Source organism: Triticum aestivum, chromosome 3A (genome assembly GCF_018294505.1).
Source record: "Triticum aestivum cultivar Chinese Spring chromosome 3A, IWGSC CS RefSeq v2.1, whole genome shotgun sequence".
NCBI classification, from domain to species: domain Eukaryota; kingdom Viridiplantae; phylum Streptophyta; class Magnoliopsida; order Poales; family Poaceae; genus Triticum; species Triticum aestivum.
Window position 1 is genome coordinate 587,260,690 of NC_057800.1, and position 22,211 is coordinate 587,282,900.

At 41.1% G+C, this 22,211-nt stretch overlaps 1 protein-coding gene across 4 annotated transcripts; it reads right to left on the bottom strand.

Moving 5' to 3' along the window:
• Nucleotides 1-2,837: 2,837 nt before the first annotated feature.
• On the bottom strand, nucleotides 2,838-21,001 carry LOC123062412 (protein MOR1). Of its 4 annotated transcripts, none has more exons than XM_044485908.1 (53): nucleotides 20,628-20,999; nucleotides 20,368-20,473; nucleotides 20,161-20,284; nucleotides 18,236-18,315; nucleotides 17,980-18,157; nucleotides 17,829-17,893; nucleotides 16,517-16,599; nucleotides 16,339-16,424; nucleotides 16,125-16,238; nucleotides 15,391-15,510; nucleotides 14,002-14,104; nucleotides 13,698-13,834; nucleotides 13,534-13,599; nucleotides 13,322-13,436; nucleotides 13,163-13,203; nucleotides 12,623-12,694; nucleotides 12,425-12,526; nucleotides 11,928-12,033; nucleotides 11,553-11,665; nucleotides 11,392-11,479; nucleotides 11,168-11,268; nucleotides 10,932-11,039; nucleotides 10,749-10,854; nucleotides 10,589-10,668; nucleotides 10,363-10,512; nucleotides 10,191-10,266; nucleotides 9,969-10,093; nucleotides 9,621-9,881; nucleotides 9,446-9,520; nucleotides 9,285-9,366; nucleotides 9,074-9,195; nucleotides 8,909-9,001; nucleotides 8,753-8,830; nucleotides 7,866-7,961; nucleotides 7,677-7,778; nucleotides 7,482-7,583; nucleotides 7,162-7,344; nucleotides 6,951-7,062; nucleotides 6,586-6,662; nucleotides 6,395-6,474; nucleotides 6,156-6,221; nucleotides 5,952-6,069; nucleotides 5,657-5,776; nucleotides 5,508-5,585; nucleotides 5,262-5,420; nucleotides 5,035-5,193; nucleotides 4,863-4,960; nucleotides 4,624-4,780; nucleotides 4,418-4,534; nucleotides 4,215-4,310; nucleotides 3,791-3,862; nucleotides 3,498-3,720; nucleotides 2,838-3,414 (listed from the first exon to the last, which is right to left on the bottom strand). In XM_044485908.1, the coding sequence occupies exons 1-53, from the start codon at nucleotides 20,788-20,790 to the stop codon at nucleotides 3,173-3,175; spliced, it is 5,976 nt and encodes a 1,991-aa protein (XP_044341843.1). In that variant the 5' UTR covers nucleotides 20,791-20,999; the 3' UTR covers nucleotides 2,838-3,172. The 4 variants fall into 4 exon arrangements, with proteins under 4 accessions (XP_044341843.1, XP_044341841.1, XP_044341840.1 ...); XM_044485906.1 differs by having other exon boundaries at nucleotides 2,838-3,417; XM_044485905.1 differs by having other exon boundaries at nucleotides 8,753-9,001; nucleotides 20,628-21,001.
• Between the last annotated feature and the right edge of the window lie 1,210 nt (nucleotides 21,002-22,211).

Below are 22,211 nucleotides of genomic sequence, written 5' to 3' on the forward strand. Positions count from 1 at the left end.
TCTCCATTTTTGACAAATAAATAATGATTAGAGAGTGAAAATCGGTAAAACCTTGAGAAACTATAAGAAATCTTCTGAAAAACTCTATAAATGGAGCCATCAAACCCCCAAAGCTTAGAGCCTTCTCAACCTCGAGAAAATCAAAGATAAAAATGAATGAAGAGGAACTTGACGTAAATAAAAAAAAGTCATACCGGTCTGAGGAGATATAGTATTATCGTCATCATGATTCCTGCTTCCTTAAACAAGATGATATAGAATATTTAAAAGGTTGCACCTAACCGTGTTGCCTAACCATATAGAATCTACTAACAAAGATTTCAAGTTCCTCTCTCAAGTCTTAAGAGTTAGCTTAGCAGCAAAAACAAGTCGAAATCACATCTCTTTTTTAGAGTGAAAACATTTTTAGCACACAAGGAATTTCACAGTTTAAGATGTAGATGAAGAGTATGATCAAGTCGATACTTTCCTCCACTAAGGTTTCATTATCAAATCTCCCTACCTTGATCTGAAGTTAGTGAACTTAATAAGGAAGCAATGCTTGGCATTATGTTATAATCAAGTTTAAGGGCCATAATCGTCCATCAGCAAGTAATGCGGCCATTACAAAACACCCTTAAATCGGTGGCCAAGTGGGGCGCAAATCACCAACAAAATAAGTTGTTCCATGTGTTGGTCATTTGGCCGAATATGTAACTTGTTAACCATGTCCTCTTTTGCTACCCTCCCATGCATGCACATTGTACTTGAGGGTGGAGAAGAAGCACTTCCTCCTCCTTCATTGTTGGTTGAAGTTGAATGCGCGACATAAGTGGCTCTTGTCCGTTGCCCATCCTCACAAGACCGGCGGCATCGGCAATATAAGATGAAGATGGTGATCCAACTGACCCAACAAAAGGAGAGACGACCAAGAAGGTTAAAAGGGGGATCTAGGGGAGGAAGTGAGAGAAGGAGAAGTGGGAAGGGGTGGCGGCCAAGATGACAGAGAGGTTCAAGGACTTCATGACGAAGGAGGAGGCATGTGTCAAGCGCCATAACATCAAGGAGAAAAAGGAGAGGTTTGACATCTTCATGGTGGTGACGGAGATCAACCTCAAAAAGAAGAATACCAACTCGGAGAGAAGAAGACCAAGCTTGAAGATAGGAGGGTTGAGCTCGCGGCTGCTTCAGAGGAAACCAAAATGTTGACCATGAAGCTGGAAGAGTTGGATCTCGATGCGACGAACATCGTGCAAGCCGTTCGTGTAGGGATCTTCAAGCTCTTGGAGGCAGAGATGGAGGAGGCGGGCATAGGCGCCACCAACAAAGAGATGAGGGAGGATGCACAGACAACTCGTCTGGAAGGGCAAAATTGACGCTTTTTTGCATGGATTGCCGAACTGAAACTTTTGTGATCAGACGCGTGTAAGAACTTATGATCATCTATTGCTTTTTGTTTGTGATGATTTCATATTGATCAACATATGAACTTCAAGTGAAGGAGCCCGAACATGGTGTGGATGTTTTGGGCTTGCGGTGGAATATTCCTAGATTTAGTTTAGTCTTTTCGGTGATGTTCGGGAAGAGACGTTCACGTCGACTACTAAGCGCTTGTGATGACATCATCAATCTCGAAATGTTATGTCGACTTAGTATCTCAAAGTGCTTATAGGGATAGGGTGTGCGTGTGTTTATAGGGTGAGTGTATATGAGCATCTGTATCTAAACATATATTTCCTCCGTCTCATAATATAAAATGTTAGTGATAAAAACGCTCTTATACTATGGGACGGAGGGAGTAGTTTCCTTTTTTTGAATTATTTGAGATATAAAGTAACCTTATCAACTTTGGTCAAGGAAAATAGGCTTTGTGTCTCTGTGTAGCCCAGGAGCTATTTCCACTTTAGGCCTCATTTGGTAGTCCAGGACCCCCCCCCCCCCCCCCCCGTTCCAAAACCCAGGGCTCGGAGCCCATGAGGCAAATCAGCCCGTTGAAAACTAGCGCATCATTTGGTAGCTTACATGGTGGGGGGCTTTCTGGCCCGATCCGCGGCTTTTCCCTTGGAAAGTAATCCACGCCTCAAGGGGTCAGAGAGAAAATCCAAGCATCGGCTTCTCTCACGTGATCGACGTCCACCTAGCGACCTGGAGCGTTGCCTCCTCATCCCCCAACGACCAAATGAGATAGAAGAGGATTTTGATTCCGCTGCTACCAAGAATCCATTTCCTTTCAGGAGGAGAGATCTCCATTTCGTAGTAAAGGAGGCGGAGGGGGGGGGGGGGACAGAAGGCAACACGCGAAGGGAGGCATAGCTTCGCGGGGGGGGGGGGGGGGGGGGGGGGATTTCCACTAATGCAGAGTGGGTCCGAGTGTGTGGGGGGGGGGGGGATTTCCACGAATGCAGAGTGGGTCCTGTGCCCGAGAAAAAGAGAGGGGTTCAGGCTGGGGCACCCCGCAGATTGAGTTGTCCAAATGTCAGGCTTGATTTTCCTGGCAAGAGTTTACACATGGGTTTCGTGCCCTGAAAAAAGGAAGGGGTCCCGGGGGAAATCAGGCAACCAAATGAGCCCTTAGGTCTTTTATCTGGCCTACTATAACCATCTAGTAAGAATGTGCTCATTTGATGCATGGGCACATGTCACTACAACTCAATAGAAAAAATAGCCACTAGCAGCAATAATTCAACTCGGTGCCCAGGCTCTTCTGCATCCGGTGAACAGTAAAATAAAATTAAAATAAAAACAGAAAAATTCAGAAGACAAATCTTTTTTGTCAACAAGATGCTCAAATGCGTGATGTCAATGGCAGCAAGTATTTACATCACGAAAATCTTGGAAGCCACACCAGCACTCAAGTGTACTCCTAACCGCATAGTACTGATCAATACAGTTAATTCATAACACTCAATTGTATTGCTATACAACACAGGAAAACTCAACCGGCACCAAAAAAATGTGTCAAAATACTAATTAGGCCCTCAACAGGCAAGCTACAAGCAAAACCTCTGACTAGCTTCTCTACAACTACACCAGAAACTCTTCAAGAATGGGTTGACCAGGAACGGGGGTTACAAAATGTCGGCCCCGCATCATGTAGTGCATCCGACATACCTATCTACAAATAGCATGACTATGCTGCAAATTTACAGTCAATTACAATGGTAGGTATTTCTCATAGAACTGTCAACTATATTTAGAGTGGTTCCATAGAGCCACTCTTTAACCTCTCCATTCGTGCTTGCAGCCCAGATAATGCTCTCTCGTCCATGGGTGGAATATTACTTTGTGTTTGTGGCTCACCATCCACTCGCGCCCCCCCATGGAGCGTATTGCCATTCATACTTGACAGTGGCCGAGTCTGAGCTACATCAAAATTGCCCCCTACAGCTGCGGCTTGGATGCTCTTCATCCTTTCCCTGAGAGCATCCAATGTCCCTGCTGGGATAGATACAGATAATTCCACGAATCAGATGACAGTCAGATATCCAGATGTAAAGAGGCAAAAGAGGGAAGTAGACCTGAGGATTGGAATCTATCGGTCTGTTGATCTGATTGCACCCTAAAATCAGAGTCTCCTTGGACTCTGAAGGCGTCGTCTTCATTACAATCCGTTTTGCTACTTATCGATTTTGTATGAACAGGAGAAGGTGCAAACTTTGGAGAGGGTATTGATGCTATTGGAGGTGGAGTTGATAATGGAAGACTAGAGGGTGTTCTGCCAGCTGCGGCATTCTTCTCCACCTGGATGCACCAAAATGTCAAGATTACAAAAAGAACTTGAACCCTCCTGTCTATGGTCCAGATTACAAACCTGAGCTAGCCCATCTCTGATGTATGTTCTAAATGCTTCACTTGCATTCTGAAGCTGAGCGAATATATCAACCTGAGAGAAACATGTTTTTGAATGGTATAAACTTTCATCGCAAATTAGCAAACTAAACTCCTAGGTTACAGATTTACTTCTTCAAAGGAAAAAAAACAGTTAATTCAACAGCACTCCCTCCGTTCCTAAATATAAGTCTTCGTAGAGATTTCACTATGGACCACATACGGATGTATGTAGATGCATTTTAGAGTCTAGATTCACTCATTTTGCTCCGTATGTAGTCCATAGTGGAATCTCTACAAAGACTTATATTTAGGAACAGAGGGAGTAATTATTAAATCAGTAGCAAGGTTCATATAGCTTTTAGAATCCCACTCTAACCATCCAAAGCCAAAGCTTGACAAAATACCTTTGGGTACAGCTGGGTTATCCGGTAGAGTTCATACAAACCAATCGTACATGTTTGCTTGTCACCGATTTTCTTGAATACTGCAGCAAGCTCTTGCTGATCACACCCAAAAATTGTTAAATAGTGAGTCAAATAATTCAATGACGTAAAAAAAATTATCCACAAGCACGACATGGATAGAAGGAGAAAGGAATTGGAGTAACCTTCAATTGTGCATCCGTTGAATGAATTGATGGATTTGGAGCGTTCGATGCAGCATCACCCCAGTGAGTTTGACCCATAGGTCCAGATGGGGTTAACATCCTAGCTGCTGCAAGGGTCTAGGATGACCCAATAGTATTGTTTAGAAAAAAGGGGAGGCACATAGAAGCTTTATGGAAAAATCAAAGGGTGCAGTTGCAAATTCTACCTGAAGATTAAGATCAATGTATGCCAGGATGATTGGCTGAGGCTCAGCGTCTATAGGAACCATTGAAAGGTGACCTTTTATTGCTGTGCCTCGTAGCTTTACAAGTTCATGCAGCACAGTTTTGACCATTCTTAATGGCTTGTCATCAGCTCCAGCCCTACAGCATATGCAATTGTTTAATGTACAAAAAGAAATCAAATGAACAGCTAAATAGTAAACTGCAAGGGATCAGCACAAACCTCCTCCGTATCTCTTCCATTCCAAGTTCTTGTAAATAAATATGAACACTTTGAAGAATGCGATCAAGGTCAACCTCATATATTGTACTCTGAAGAACCTGAAAGATGACATATGCATTCAGAAGTGATATCTGTACAGATTCAGAATGGTCAAATAAAAATGACAACATACCTTTGTCAACTTAATTAAGCATTTGACAACTAAATCTGAAAACTTCTGATTTTTTACAGCAAGGGACTCTGACGGGGTAGGGGATGGCCATCTTGAAGGGTCCAAGGGCCTCAGCAAATTGATTAGTACAACGAATGAGGAAGTTCTCTCGGCGTTATCCTGCAGAAGATTGGATCATGAACAAAGAGCAGCCAGCAAGCCAAAGCGGAGAAAAGAAATATGCATACCAAGATTTTAAGCATCAAGACATTAAGAGCCTTAAGTAGTTGACTGCCATCATCCATAAGAGGAACCCGCTCATCTAAAAGCCATAGTAGTAGCTCTGTGATAAGGTTATCTAGTGTACCCTCCTTCACTGCGTGAGCGAGACGTTTGATCTGGAAAGTCTGCAATAGTACAAAGAACTCATAAACAACATTTTAACAAATACATGTCAAAACAAAATAATGTTGAACATAAACATATTAACAGACCTGCATGAGAGTATTTAAAACGTATTTGCAAGACCTTGAAGATGCCCCAGATAGGCTGAAATTAAATGTTTTTGGAACCTGAAAGATTTGCCATCACTGGAGTTAGCAGGGTAAGGAAAGCTTAAGCATAAAAAGCAATGTAGGCTTACCATAACAGACAAGCATGAAACTAATCTGTCTGCTTCCTTAATGAGATCGTCAAGCGCAGAGCTTTCAGGATCAACCGCCTGAGTTAGCTCGTGGCATATGACTTTCATTCCTTCAACAGACTGCATGAACAAAAACATGCAAGAACAATGTGTGTGCTTCAACAATGGATGTAAAAATATGACAACAAGTAGGCGTTGAAGTTATAGATACCACAATACAGCATAGAATAAGGAGTGAAGACAGAGCGTATGAACAAGAGACGGCAGAACATGAGAAACTGAGCAACAGCACTACCTGTTCAGGCAAACCTAATGCAACAATATCAAGAGCTTCACGCCAGTCTGCGGGACCAGTCGCTGCTGTTGCCATCTGCCTAGGTACCGTATGGGCATCGGCATACCCGAAGTTTTCCCTACTTATGGACAAGAATACACAAATAAGGTTGTGTGATGAAATACAGAAGGAACTGCGAACCGATTAATAAGATAAATGAAGCACCTTGGCATCATTGATCCTGCCATTGAACGAGAAACCAATTCCCCACTCTGTTCTGCTACATCGGATCTACAGCCAAAATGAAAGAATATGAATAAATAAGAACAAGAAGACATCGGACATCACGAGGAAAGCAAAAGCAAACTGTTATGTTTTTGTTCAAAATTCTCCATCTTGCATTTTTCAGCCCTGGGTTGGTGTGGGGTAAGGAATGAATGCATGATTCCAACACAGGAACTAACCCGTTTTCTCTGACTGAACGCCTCAATGCTGCTCGGGCATCACCAGGCCTTCCTTCTCTCCTCTTATCCATTTCTCGAGCCTGATAATATATCATTAACAAGGTGATTTTAGATCCCTTGACATTACCAGGTAGCTACATAATTTTAAACTTCAAGTAGAATAAATTTCTTGTGAATTGATAGATGATTACCTTCCACTTAAACCTATCATCGAGCATACTTCTTTGGGCATCTGAAAGTTTTCCAACATATCGCCATACATCATCCCCTGCTTGACCAAAGAGAGTAAACTAAGAACCTCATGAAAATCATTTACACAACATGTAGCTAAGACGTAATGGTTGCTCATGCATCTAATAAGAAAAATGCAGTGATCTGTCACTTGTTCAAATATGCAACTGTGCGTAATTGAAAAATCAAAATACCGAGGAGTAATGGTTCAGGATATAGGGCTAAAGGGTTGAATATTTCAAACAATTGATCAGGCAATACCCAGAAATCAGTTCTAACACAGCATGAAGAACCATCTTCTGAAAAAACTAGCAAAAGAATGTACCAAGGTTCTTGTAAGCAGTGGCAAGCGTATTAAGAGCGGCTTTTCTGATTTCTCCATCCCGCTCTGCTGTTAATGCCGCGACAGATGGCAAATTTTTCAACAAGCCACCAACCTGCATGAACAGAAATAAGCAAGACCCATGAGTAAGAAAGAAAATCTACCGGCTACTAAAGACAACCTCAGGTGATTTGGGTGGGTGGGGGATCCAGACCTCGGTCCCGTTATGATCCATGAAGTATCCAATAATGTCAACACACTCTATCCTAGTTCGGTTGTTCTTGGAGCGCAGCCCCTCCAATATATAGGGAAGCAGCTTTGGAAGAGAATAGATGTTGATCATTTGCTTTATCAGCTCCCCCATTTTCTCTCTTACTTTTTCAATGTTGTGACCAGACTGCAATACAACAGTGGTTTACAATTAAAAACTCTTGCCACATATTACCATATACCATATAATAAGAATAAAAGGAGTAAGTTCCAAAGCAAAAAATAATGGAAAATATTCCCAGAGTGTATTTAAGATGATATTACCTTCTCTATAAGGCAAGGCAGGAAGATTGCAGCTTCTGCTTCCGTTAACATGTAAGATTGATCTTTCAGACCATCAAATAGCTCAGGAAGAAAGTCAAGAACCTACAAGACAAATAAACAGAATACACAGAGACCAATTGAGCTCGAGTGCTTTAACAAAAGAAATAAGTCTCGTCAAGTTTTGAGCTGGCACACCTTCAACAAACATGTTGTGTTGGATTCACAGAAGCGCAGGACAAACCATCTTAGTAGTATATCGAGAAGCTCAACCACTTCTTTGCCACTTGAAGGAAGTGCCTGCACAATTGGATAGTGTCACAATCATACGAGCTAGGTTGCACAGTTTACTGCACACGAATAAGTTCCAATATTGCCAATTCCAACCTTTTGTAGTAACTCGATACCATCTATTTGCCTCTTAAAGTCTGAGTTCCATAACCGCAAGCTAACATCTTCTCGGAAATGCTTAAATAAATCAACCTGCAAATAAATTTTTCACAGAATCAGATAGCTTGTTCGGTAAATGGCCAACTAGCTACACACTGTCCACATGTGTAAACTAAATAAATTGTAGGACATAATCAGATCAATATGTCCAATGAAACATATTGAAACACTAGATTCTTCTTCAGTGCATCGCAGGAGGATGCTCACATTTCTGAAATGTGGTTGTATATGCGCACATTACTCCATGTGTGCACAAAATAAAAGTGAACACATTTCATGATTGAATTTAAAACAAGATTCTCACATATTGAGATGTGATAAGGTGTTTGCTAGTCAACACAGCAGCATGGATACCAGCTTTGGACACTAGCACGTCTGCTACTGCTAAGCACAAAGTTCTGTTGCCTACTAACCCGCTATACCAATTGACCAGCTCTGACTTCTGACACGAAAGCACATGTGCATATAACCTGCTACTGCTTGCATAAATTAAGTCCTATGAAACTGTTGGATATATCGATTTGTGCTTGAAAACAAACCAGCATCAAGGAGAGGTAACAAAAAGGGTTTTCCTTGACATGTGACAGTTTGTTCTTAATAGCTTCTCCTTTTTTTACCAGCGGTTTCTGCCTTTTACTCGGCATTACATTAATTCTGTGCCCGCTAGGTATACTGTTCTGCTTATTGATAAATGGCAAGTACATGCTATAACTAACAAATAACAGCACACTTTATGGCATGATGAGACAACAACCAAGTATAAGAAATATATCTGAGGAAGCAATGCAGTATGCTTAAACCAGTTATTTTTTCACAATACGGACCTTCAGTTCGTCTATTTGCTCACGCCGTGGTTCTTCAAACTTGAATTTACGTACCAACACCCGTCGCTCCCGATCTTCCTGCACAATTAAATACAGATACAAATATAAGAATCTAATGTACAGCTTTGCTAGTTGCAGAACTTGATGCTGCCCTACCTTGTTTGAGTCCTTAATGTTAAATAATGCCTGAGACTGTAACGAGTCTTGAGAAGAGATCATAGTAACAGAGGCCCTTGCTGGAACTCCTCTCTGATAATAAAAAAAATAACAGTTAGAAAAAAGAAGTCATTTTCTACAATGACAGACAGCAAAGCTACCCACTTGAGATGCAGCTTTGCCAACGTTTGAGGAGCGATCATTTAGGCCAGGTTTGACGTTCTTCAAACCACCTTTTGATGGCAAACTCATACTTGTTGTCACCATCTTTACAGAATCAGATATTCCTGTTTAAATGGTGCGGTAATACCAAATCAGTACAGAACAACCTGCATTTAGGGGAATCTAAAATGTGAATTAATATTCTGTAAGACACCTTCATGCACACTGGACAGTTTCAACCTCTCTGCTACAATGGCCATAGTAGGGGATGGCAGATCTCTCAAGTTCTTTGCAACCTACATCATGTAGCGTATTCAGCCATTGGGAAAAGTTACAGGAAAAACGGGCAAATGAATTAAAAGGACAAAATCATACCGCTGCTTGGCCACAAATCTTGAGAACTTCATTCATAAAAGTCTCAGCGGCTTTACGGACTTCAGATGATTTATCCTTTTCAACAAATGGATATAGATACCATTAGAATTCCCATGAACTATATAAGTTTAAATTAATTAATAGCGACAAAATAATTCAATAGTTTGACTAATACCATCAAAGAAGATGCAGACGGCTTCAGTAAAGGCAAAGCCTCAGCTGGATCACTCATTTTCGAGACATGCTTAGACAACCAATCGAAGAGATCTTTTCGCCCTTCTGAACCACTTTTCTGATCACCCAGAGCTACTGCAATATATGGAACCATCTTATCAAGTTGAGTAGCAGCAACCCAGGAATCGAGAGCAGTCAAAGTGCACTCTCGCATGTGCTTCTTATTGTCACCAATACACTTCAGCACATCTGCCAAGATACCCTACATCGTAACACAAAATTGCAGTTATTATACGTGTGAAGGACACTACTAAGAAAAAGTACACACAAAGTAGAGCTAGTTATAAACCTTGCTTGATTTTTCAACAGAAGGACCCATAGCAGATGCAAGAACACCAATCGATGACAAGGTCGCCATAACTAAGTTTTTGTTACTGTCATTAAGACGGCCTCTTAGCGCCGTGAACAGGTCCACTGCAGTTTCAAGATAACATAAGTAATGCTGTGACTTAGATGATATAGCCCAGCAAAACATATTTAAGAGTTATTCAAGATTGACAAAACAATGAACCTGTTCCTGTTGGCTGAATGCGCTTATGGGCCTCCTCCACAATTTTGTTGACTGCTTCTATGGACTCCAGCCTTAACTGTCGTTTCACATTAGCACAATATCAACATCAATACCAAATGCATGCAAACTTAGAATTAGCCCAAGAGGTTAAAGAGAAACCAATTATCTGTACCTTCCAGTCTGGGCTCCCCAAATTTTTCAGTAAAGCAGGCGTTATCTTAGAACTTATGTCTTCTCTCGGCAGGCCATCTGATGAGGCAGCAGACGTAGACGATGCAGTGTCCAAAGCTCTAACTGTTCTTTTCGGAGGAGCAGCAGCACCCTGTTAATTCAGAACAATTATTGCTGTTAAACTTCAAAAGGAAAAAAAATCCCAAATAATGACCAAGACAGCATACCTCAAATGGATTCTTCTCATATTCAGCATCGAGAGCACTGAGAAGTGCCGGTTTGACATCACTCAAGAAACCCTTTATATCTACAGGAAAAGCTTATTTCAACAACGGCAACAGAGTGCACCCATCAAACCATAAATAAACTAAGAAACAAGTAAACAACCTGGCCCTACAAACTTATGCAGCATCCCGATCAGTTTGATAGTTGAATTTCTGGTTGCAGCAGCGCTAGATTGCAGACCCGTGTCTTTACAAAAATCGATTATGTCCTGGAACCATAAAGAAGACTAAGAACAAGAGGGCAGTGTCTTTATATGCCAAACGATAAAACCATAGCAAACCACACCTTTAGTTTTAAATTCGAAGTCCCAAAGTCTTCAACGGCAGATACCATCCAAAGAATACCCTCACTAAGAACCTTCGGATTCTTGTGCTCTTTCATTATTTTGTATAACTACAAAAATGATGGGCACAATTATGGTGGTTGCAGTCATTAAGATTTTAGAAATTGGACTTAGGCAGATAGTGTGAATGTGCATAAAATGACTACAACAATGGCCTAATTGCAATGTTATCTCATACCCTCTCAAACACAAACCCTGGACCTACTGCCTCGCAAAAAGCGGTAAGACATTTCATTGCAGGCGCTCGGGTTTTTATATCAGCAACCCTTTCACTTATGCCTGAAAGAAAATGATTTTATAAATCAGTAATTCTGCAATAATAAGCATTCTATAAGACATAAGCGGTAATTGGATGTGAAAAGTTATCAAATATTGAAAAACTGAAGAAAGAGGAGCTCGTACCAAGAAGGCATAGAACGACACATCGCTTTGGGAACTTCTTCACAGTTGAGGCAATGTAGGTGATGACCTCTATAACTTGTTGTTGAACCTGTTTCATACAAAATATGCATTACTTCAATAAGGAAATATTTCTTACTAAACCAAAAATGATCAGTGCATACCTGCACATTTTTTTCATTCCATCCAGGCACAGCACATAATAAACGGACCAAGAGTTCGGCAGATTTGTCAAGTTCTGTGAGATTTTCGACATCCTGCTTTAGCATGCCAATGGCTGCCAAAAAGTAGAATATTAGGGTTTAAATGTAGGTCATGGAAGCATCAAGGTTTAGTAGAATTACGTTCCATTTTCCATACATGGCATAGAATATTAAAAACAGCACAGAAATAGCAAAATATCAAACAATGATACGGCATGATTTCCTTCGTTAAGTGTAGCATTAACATGTTAGATGTAAAAGGACGCAAATCAAAGCTTATTCTGCCAATCCAAATAAGATAAAGAACAAAACACAAAGCACATGATCTGTTGGAACCTTCAAGACGCTCTTTCCAAACAGTGCTCTTTAACTGTGAAATTGTCTCTGTTTTCACAACAGAATTTAATCTCTCCTCTATTTCTTCCAAACTCATCTCTGAAGGCTGCAAGAAATGAAGCAAGCATGTAAGTTCAAACCTGACTTTCTTGGTGAACTATTACTTTGTAAACACAATCAGTCACTCAAAAACAGTTGGGTATAATGGAAACACCTTCAGTTAAATATCTATGGTCTCAGTACTCTTATGATAGATTCAAAGACTTAAAATACTGGACTAGGAGAAATATACATCAAGTAGTTTCAAGATTAAAAAAATTACAAGACTCCCGCAGAAAATTGTGACTATCGACAAAATAAACAAGGATGTGCTCCAGACTAGCAACCAAGACAAGTTACAAATTACAAATAGAAAATTGTTTTACTATGAAAATCACAAATGATTTTGATTGTAAAAAGGAACAATGTACTTATGATAAGCAAGTCGAGTAAGCCACCTCAACATCTTCTATCTCAGGAGCAGCAGAAGCCTTTGACTGTGGTCCGCCATCTGTCTTTTTTGCAGTTGATTTTGCTGGTCCAGATTTCTTAGCCGGGGCCTTACAAAAATAGAAACATGGTGGCCAAATTTAAAGAGTAGAAACTCAAACATAGTATGGTTATGCGCATCCAAGAGCAAGGAAAACAATGCTAACCGCTGCATGGATAGGCTTCTTTCCACTAAGCATGCTTGCAGCAGATCTCCTCATTGTTGAGCTATCTGTAACCTACACAACCATGAAATAATCAGGGTTTGGTTTGTCAACTGATATATCACGTTCCACTGCTAGCTATAAAGTATTTTAAGCAGTGGTCCTGCAAAGATTTTATTACGATAAATACAGTCCTTCAACTTCGTCCAGTACTGCTTAATGTAACGCTGGTGGCTTCTATTTCCAATTTTTTATATATGCCCGAGAGCATCTTTAGTCGAGCCATACCAGAAAAATCTAGAGCAATCGTCAAAAATTATTCTAACAATGTTCTAGAAGAGACCAGCCTAGCACACCCAGCTGATCATCCTGCCTAGTGCCTAGCACATAGCTGAAGGCAGGTGGCAAATACGATTCCAAAGAGCAGGCCATGCAGCCCAGCACAATTGCAGAGAAGCAGGTTGGGTCTTGGAAGAGAAGCCACAGATTACAGATTGTATGTGCTGTTGTGTTAATAGCGAGGTCAAAACATAGAAAAGGTACCTCCCGAGCAGATGTGGCAGCTCCTGAACTTGAGGTAGGTACTGAAATGGCATAGTTGCTGTTTGTTAGGTTCGCAACAGTGTTGGTGTAGAAATGAATACAGAACATAGATGTATTGTTCCCATCTGGAAAAATGGGAACAGGAACAGCAGCTCAAACCTGTCCCTGAACTTAAAACAGTATCAGTGGCAGAGCCAATCATATCTGAAAGTTTCTTTTTCCTCACGTCATCTAACTTCTCCAGGGACCGTTCCAAGGGTTTCATTCCAACCATCTATACAGATAGTAAAGTACCCAAAAAAAAAGCATAGAACGTAAGTAACATCAAAGGATAACAGATGCCACGAGAAAGACACTCAAAAGACACAAACCTTAGCTATGGCAGTCAAAACAGAGAACGAAGAATCTCGAACATCTGGGGTGCTATCATTCAAGCACTAAGAATAGGAAATTAAGTTAGGGCAGATACGTGAAGGCAAACGCAAATATACTAGAAGAAGAAATCACAACCGGTAAACCAAAATTGTTTATTCACCTCCATGCAGATAGGAACATACTCCTTGTGCAACTTTAGGACAGTTGCCTTATTGCTCGTTTCAATGCAAAATGCAACCCAGTTCAACGTTAAGGATCGAACAAGAGGGACCTTGTTTTTTACAGCGACCCGAACATCTGCAATAACACAATAAACATACTCACATTTTGAGCCAAATACAAAGTTTGTGTTAGGATTAACACATCCGCCTTTTTATGCATAAACAAAACTACTTTATAACACTTCTGATTTTTATTTTTTTAAGATAATACAGGGTTTTTCTCTAGCCAAAACAAATACTAACCTTCAATCACATCAAGAAGAGCAATACAACCAGACTTATGCATTGCTTCGAGTGTTTGAGTCAGTGCTTCTGACATGGTTGGCTTTTTCTCTTTCAGTTTTTCCTGTTTAACATAAACAAGGGCAAATGAAGTGAAACATGTCACTTTACTTGATCGATATTTCAAGTTAGTGCAGCATAAGAACTTCGTCGGCCAGTAAGAGGAACAAATATACCCGTTGCCCTGAGCCCCTGTAAGGGTTAATTTAAACAATACGATTATGTCAAATCAAAAGAGGATAGTCTGTAATACTAACTGTTTATTACACAGCTAAATCACCAAATACATCTTTTTCTTGGTAGTCTGGATATTACATAAATTGTAATATCACGATGTCAACCTAAAAACAAATTTGTCTCCAAGAGAGAGAGAGAGAGTGTGTGTATGTGTGTGCGCGTGTGTGCACTATTATTATTGTATATTGTAAAGCACTACATCAAAACAACCTCTATACCAATGATGGTGTCTTCGTCCTAGACACCTGGGCGACAATCAGGCAATAGATCATATTATAAAATTAATTTATTGTAATAACAAGAGGACAACTTTATACTCCCTCCGTCCCAAAATAAGTGACTCGACTTTGTACTAATTGAGTCACTTATTTTGGGACGGAAGGAGTATTTAACATCTACACTAGAGTGGTTATAGAAGATCCCAGTCAATCTTATTCACATAGAATCTTGTATTTCCCTCTATCACAGAAAATCACATGTCACACTTGGAAAGAAAGGTGGACCAAGCAGAACAGCAGCAAACTGTCCAATAGTCCCACCTTCCTGCAAAAGAAATGGTAAAGTCCAAACTGAAGGAAAAGATATCTTTTGTCTTCTCCGACTCAGCTCACAGTTCTCTCCCTTGATGTGCTTCTTTTCTTAGTCAAATCGACCCTCTTTTGAGGGGTCCTTTTCACAAACATCCTTCTTTCCCTAGTACCTTCCACAAGGCTAATGAATCCCACCACTTTGGGAGTTTTTTTCGCTTAGTCAGATGCTCAGAGCCTAGTCACTCTGGAGCTTGCAGGCGGATCTCAAATGACCACAAGCGAGCCAACAAGCACTAATGTGCAACAAAGAACTAGATTCTTCTAGTGGATCATGCAGTAGCACGCAAATTTGGCTGCACTGATCAGTCATATGGCTAAAATAAAGGGCAAGTACATTTACAAAAACACAGAAAAACACTCAATAGAGTCAAAGCAAGTCAGTCTCAGAGATCTTAAGATATCATAAGCAATAAAAATGAATTTGCTAGAGATTTATGGCTATTAAGGAAAAGGATAATTTGACAGACAAGTGAAACAGGAAGGGCGATTTATGGTTACTAAGGAAACGGGTAATTTGACTTACAAGTAAAACAGGAAGCAGATTCCGTGAATTTCCTGAAAAATGAGTTCTTAAACCTTTAGCTAAATTCCCTATTGCTTGGGTAGCTTCCACTGCAACAGCCAAATTAACATCTGTAACAAGCTGCAATAGGACAAAGACAAAGGGAATGAAGTGAATCACAAATTACAAACATTATTAGAAGCAACAACTGCATGGTAACACCTAGGAACCTGAACACTTCTCAGATAGTTAACACTTGCTGACTAGCAACAATAGATTGGCAAGATAAGATAAGAGAAAACAATTCAAAGGCTACTCTTATCACAAATACTACCAGCCTACCACAATAAACCAAGAGCGATCAACAACATAACATGACCTCCCAAAGAATATGGTGTGCAGGTAGTTCCTCATTAAGTATTGCTACGCTATACTCCAAGAAACTTCCAAAACAACATAATATGAGTTAATTTTGAGCAATGAGAATCCACGCAAAAGATTTCTGAGAAAACATTATGCAGGTTGTATCAAAGTTAACATTCTCCTGCGAATTACTCCAAGTACAAACTACAAAATTAATATATGTCAGGAAAAATAATGAAAGGGTGTTTCTCTTGTAAAACATATAAGGAAACAAAAGAACATAATGAGTCAGGAAACTGCTTAAAATAATATCTTATATTTTGTCATGCTAACCAAGAAATGGACACAAATCTTAATGCATGAAATATCGTAAAATTCAATCCAATATTAACCTTTTTAAGTGTTCGGGAAACTTCATTAAAATCACCAGGAGCAATTTTTTTGGTTGAAGCAAGCTTAGTAAGCTCTGCAACAGCATCCCTTCTTTCCGACCATTTAGTTGCTTTCTGGAATTGCAGATAACACAATGACATCACAAGTCTATAGAACAATAACAAAAGATTAGTACGACTCTGGCAGTATGTCTATGCAAGAAAGATCACATACCACGCCATCCCAAAATCCAGACTTTTCAAGTGGGGTTAAAATATCCACAGGATCAACAAGATCATATTCATCAATCTCCATAGGGGCTAGAAATACAATTGTATCAGTATCTTGTCACAAATTAAACACAGGAAACTTGTCGACGACAGAAATAAAAATGCTCCTGAAAACAACAGACCATCTGGCACTGCAACTTCAGAAGTACTGGCGCCTGTTGTCTCTGGCACAGCTTCCTCCTCAAGCTCCTTTTCTTGTTCAGATCTGGTAAACAATATTTAAATTATATCCACTTTTAATATATGATGGGTCAAGTTGAAAAAATATAAACATATTGTATTCACCAACCGTGAGCATGGTTAAACAAAAAATATTTGGCAGTGAATTAATACATTTTTTAGGGCACAGCTTCTGGTGACCAAGAAACTAACACCATAGAAAAAACTTAGAAGAATGTTATATATAGGAGATGTACCCTATGATTTTTCCTTGTTAACCATCCTTGTAAATATGATTTTGGTTCATCCACACTTAAAACCTTATTATTACTCTCTCTGTTCGGATTTATTAGGCCTCCTCTTATCTTGGGTCAAAATTATGATTTTGGTTCATCCACACTTAAAACCTAGTAGAAGGCAAAGTATATGTCATAAAAATTATGCCATGGGAAACCTCTTCCAAATACAAATCCAATAATATAGTTTTTGTAACGTATACTTTATATTTTGTTAGTCATATATGTGGTCAAAGTTTGAACCAAAATATGAGGGGGCCAATAAACCCTCCGGGAGTACCGAATAAGAGAAAAAACTAAAATAACAAAAGAAAACCAATAGCCCATATATTGTGATAAACAAAACAGTAACCAAAGTTGTATCTTATGCTTGGGAATGGAGTAGCTTTTTTAGATACCATGATCATAACTATACAACATGTACAAATGATAGCATCACACAGTTCATAAAACAAATACTGAAACTTGTGTTTTAGCTTACATCGAATCAATGGATTTTACTTTTCAATTCTACGCCTAATAAAGTAGTCTCAGGTATGAAAGTACCTAATTTAACTTCTTTTATTGTATTTCAAATATTGAATTGCTTGCTATTGAAATTCATCATACAAGGATATTTTTTGCAAGCCAAATATACATTCATCTAGTTTGGTCAGACTGTATAAAAAATCCCATAGAAAAATATTATGATGTGCTTGCATACTTTGTCCTTATGCAGAAGTAAACGATGAAATGGGTTATAAACAAATGACTAACAGTACAACCATCCAGTGCAAAATAAACAAACAAACTCAAACATAAAACGACTACACAAAATATATTATGAATGTGTTCTGGCATTTTATCATAGTTCATGAAGAATTATAATATAGCAGCTTGAACCTACAATTTAGATACCTGTTTTACAAGGTTAAATCCGAAATTTTCATGTAAAGAAATGCTACAAATATTAGAGAGATGTTCTTTAAAAAAAGTTGACCTTATCTTGCGAGTTGGCTTAGCAATTCCCGAGACATTTGCTAGCTCTGCTTCCAACTCTTTTTTCTACAAACAGAAAAAATGTGATTACAAAGTTGGCTCATAAAACATATTATCAATGAAATCCATTGAACTGGTACAAATAATCCCACCATTGTATCCCTCATCTTCTCAAATAAAATTGACTTTACAGGCTCTTTGCCAATCCATCGACAAAGCTCAAGTGTCAATCCTTTAGAAGAAGCTCGAACATTCTGGTCTGGATGATCAAATAGCTCAGGAAGCATCTTCAGAATTTTTTTAGGTGGTACAACCTTAGCTCCAAATTCACTGGCAGAAACAGGAAGATGTTTAGAGAGTTTGATAAATACTTATGGTTACAAGCCAACTTACCAGCTAAGAACTTACCTGAGTGCTTGAAACATGACATCAATAGCAGGAACAACAGCTTTAGCCACTTTATTCTTTACAGCCTTCTCCATAGATTCCTGGTACCATAAGAAAATTGAGTCCGTTTGAGCAAGTTAGCATGCTATCGATCATAATTAAAAGAGGGGACATGTTGTGGAGATGGGAAACATTTTAAACAGGTTGAGTAACCAACAAATAAATAAGGTTGTGTTAGATAAAGGCTGGTCGTCAATGCCTTGTGGGAAGATACGTCATATCACCAGAATAACAAAATACTTGAACACTCAGGCATTTACGTGCATTTGCAAATAAATGATGATTGGGATGCCAGCTGAGGCATTTACGTATAGGTCATCGTGGAATCCATGTGGCCAAGGCTCTGAAACTTTGACCATCGTTTTATGTGGTATGTAAGCTTACATCATAATAATGACATTGCATTTGTCTTCAGATACTTTTATGATATAGAAGTTCAATATTTTTACTAGAATGTTAAGATTAAATATCATAGCCTGTGCACTGAAAACTGATAAGACTTATATTTGTAAGTAGAGTTAACTATAAACACTATTATTAACAACTAACTCTGCAAATGCATATATCCCCTTTTTTCCCAAAAGAGAACTGAAAGGGGGGGGGGGGGGGGGGTGATAGTATAGATTTTCTAGGGAAAGGAGGACCCAAAGGGAAGTCACACATTGAATTGAGACAAGCAGGGAAGTCCTAAACACAAGGAACAGTTCTCCACAGAAAGGAAACGCCAAGAGTCAAAACTGGGTACAACGTTGTCAAAATAATCAGTTTCTTTGCTTCCAGGAGCCAACGGAAACTTCCAACAGTGAAGAGTGAAAGGGCAGTCAATGAAGAGATGGTGGCGGTCTTCCAGTGCTCCAGAGTCAGAGTATGCAGGAAGATCCATTAGATACCAAGCAGTTGCGCCTTATGAGCATTTCTCTGGTATTGAGCCTATCTTCTCCCATGAGCCTACCATTGACCAGCAGACAAAACAAAGGCCTTCGAGTTTTGGCCCGCATTTACTTGACCAAATCCACAGGATCCGGGGAGTCCAGTTGGGTGTCCTGAAAGCTATGAAGGCAACATTGCTCAGAAGTGTATTCCAGATTGCCCAAGTGCAGGTCCATCTGTCTCTCATGTGTATATAACATTTCCATGACATTGCTTCTATTGTTAGATCTAAGACCGCCAGCACCACGATCATCATAGTGCATGTTAGTTGAGCAGGAGAACTTTGTTTTCACGGTACTTGGGTGGGCTGGGCAGGGATTGCTTACAGATGGTGGTCATAAAGATAGTAAGTATGAATACGGATGGGGTGGTGAAGAAAGGTTAAGTGTTGTCTTCACCATCAGTCAAACTTACAGGTGCTCCCTAGTAATGCAAGCTCAGGAAACATGCCCCTGGTGCCCTTGCAACAATTAAACGAAAATTTGCTCTATTATCAAGTGAATGGGAGGGTGGAACAGCTAAAGGTACTTGCAGAATTTGGGGGTCTACCATGCCACAATCAAAAGACAAGACTGAAGGCAAAGGAGGGAAATTGGTTTTCCTGCCACAGACATTAATCAATGGTTTCATGCACCGAATGCCAAGGAAACAATGGCCAATCTCTACTACTGTTCTCTACCACTGTTCGCTAAGTGATAACTAAGATGTGCTAGTGAGAAGAGTGTAAATATTGACCATCCACTCTTATTGCATAGGCCTAACCTTATGTAAGTTATAACAGCATTGGTGCATGGACACTACATAAGCCAGGAATTACATCTAACCATACACCTACAAAATGTGTGGCCTAAGTTGTGGAAGACAAAACAACTGAGACCACACAATAATTGTGCGCTCGATGCATACGTATCATTTAAGTCATACTGAAAGTAATCACCAACTGCGGTCGGACTTACAAGGAAGACCTCTGACGCCTCCAGCTCCACCCAAAGGAGAAATGCAGCTTGAGCCTTCTCAACAGTCTTAGGCCTGCCAGTGAGGCACTTGGCACATATCGCATCGCACACCTCCTTGGCATACCTGCGGGAGGCCGGCCCCAAAAATCAACGGAAAGGTAACTAGAAGCACAAGAGCAAATGACGTAGCATCCTGTAGACACGCACCTCGATACATCAGCATCAGCGGCTCGTTGGAAAGCCAGCAGCGCATCCAGCGCCTTCTCCTGCACAGGCGCGTTCGAATCCGAAACCGCCTTCTTAAATAATGGTCCTAACCACCACAGGAGCAAGGGGGAAACACGGCCATTCAGATCTAACACGACGGAATACAGCAGGAATCTCGAAATGGGGGCGCGCGAATCAGGCAACGCGCGGATCCGAGCGCGCAATGGGGCGGATCGGGAGGCGGCGGGAGCGGGTCTCACCAAACTCGCGGAGGCGGGCGTCCTTGGGGTCGGTGATGGAGTCGCAGAGCGCGGCGAGGTCGATGTTGGCGTCGTTCCGCACCTTCCAGTTCTTGTGCTGCAGCCGCTCGTCCCACGGCAGCTTCTTCGCCTCCTTGAGGAGCTTCTCGTCCTCGGTCGACATGGCCGGCCGCCGCCGCTAGACGAGACGCTAGAGCCTGGCGGCCTCCAATGCAATCGCCGTCCGCGGATCGATGCGGCGGCCTAGGGTTTCAAATTGTGGCGGTGGCGGTGGCGTTCGTGGGGAGTTTGGATCGGAGGAGGGGGGGGAGGGAGAGAGCGGAGATGGGAGGGGAATAAAAAGGTAAAAAACGATTTTCCGGGGGTGGGAAATGCGAGTGAAATAGGGAGAGGGGGGTTTGGAGTCGCGTCAGGTCAGGAGCGGGGGCGTCATTTTGTTCGTCCGTTCGTTCGGGCTCGCACGGGGGGAGGCCGGTAGGTTTCGGGTCAGGGTCTCGGCCGGGTACGAGAAGGTGCTCTCGTGGGGTGGGCCATGTCCTGGGTCCCATTCGTCGGTGGGATGAGGGCTGTTCGCTGGTTCGCGAGGCGAAGGGCGAGGGAGTGGGAGTGGGAGTGGGACGGTGTCGGTCCGGTCGGGGAGTTTTGAAAGATTTTGAATTTCCGTGGAAGACGGGCGCACATTGGTGCCACGTGTACGGACAGGATCCCGTGACTGTGTCAGCTTCTCTACTTCTCTACTTCTCTTCTCTACTACTAATAAACAATCAAACTAATTCTTTCTTAAAGCCACACGGCAGACGTACACAGCTTAATTGTCACCGTACGATTAGACCCGCTAACCTTAATCTAACAACTAACCTTAATCTAATCTATTCTCTGGTGTGCATTTAGTATTTTACGTTGGCTGAACATGCTTCAGCGCAGAGGAATAGGAATCTCCACCCGGCACCTATGCAATCCCTACATCTCTACTACTAATAAACAATCAAACTAATTCTTTCTTAAAGCCACACGGCAGACATACACAGCTTAATTGTCACCGTACGATTAGACCCGCTAACCTTAATCTAACAGCTAACCTTAATCTAATATATTCTCTGGTGTGCATTTAGTATTTTTACGTTGGCTGAACATGCTTCACCGCAGAGGAATAGGAATCTCCACCCGGCACCTATGCAATCCCTACAATCATGCAGAGGGTGAAAAAAAAAGGAAAGTGATCGCAAGCGGATCCCCTCGCTCGCTAATTGCAAGGTCGCGACCCACGCCGCCGCCTGATCCTCCTTCGCAGAACCGACGAGTGCGCCGGCAGCACCTCCCATCCCCTCGTATCATCTCCCCTCTTATCATCTTCCCTATCCCTACCCAGAACGAGACCTCACAAGTCGCCGGATTAGAGGAGAGGAAAATTTGGTATGTTGTCGCAGACCCGATGCATTGCGCCTCCATTACAAATCCTAAATTCTACTTTTGATCTAGAGCTCCTACCTACTGGACTTGCTCGGCGTCACGGCCGACGAGGACGTCTACATCTCCCTCCTCATGTACTCCGCCGACACTGTCGAGGTCGCCGCCGTGCACACC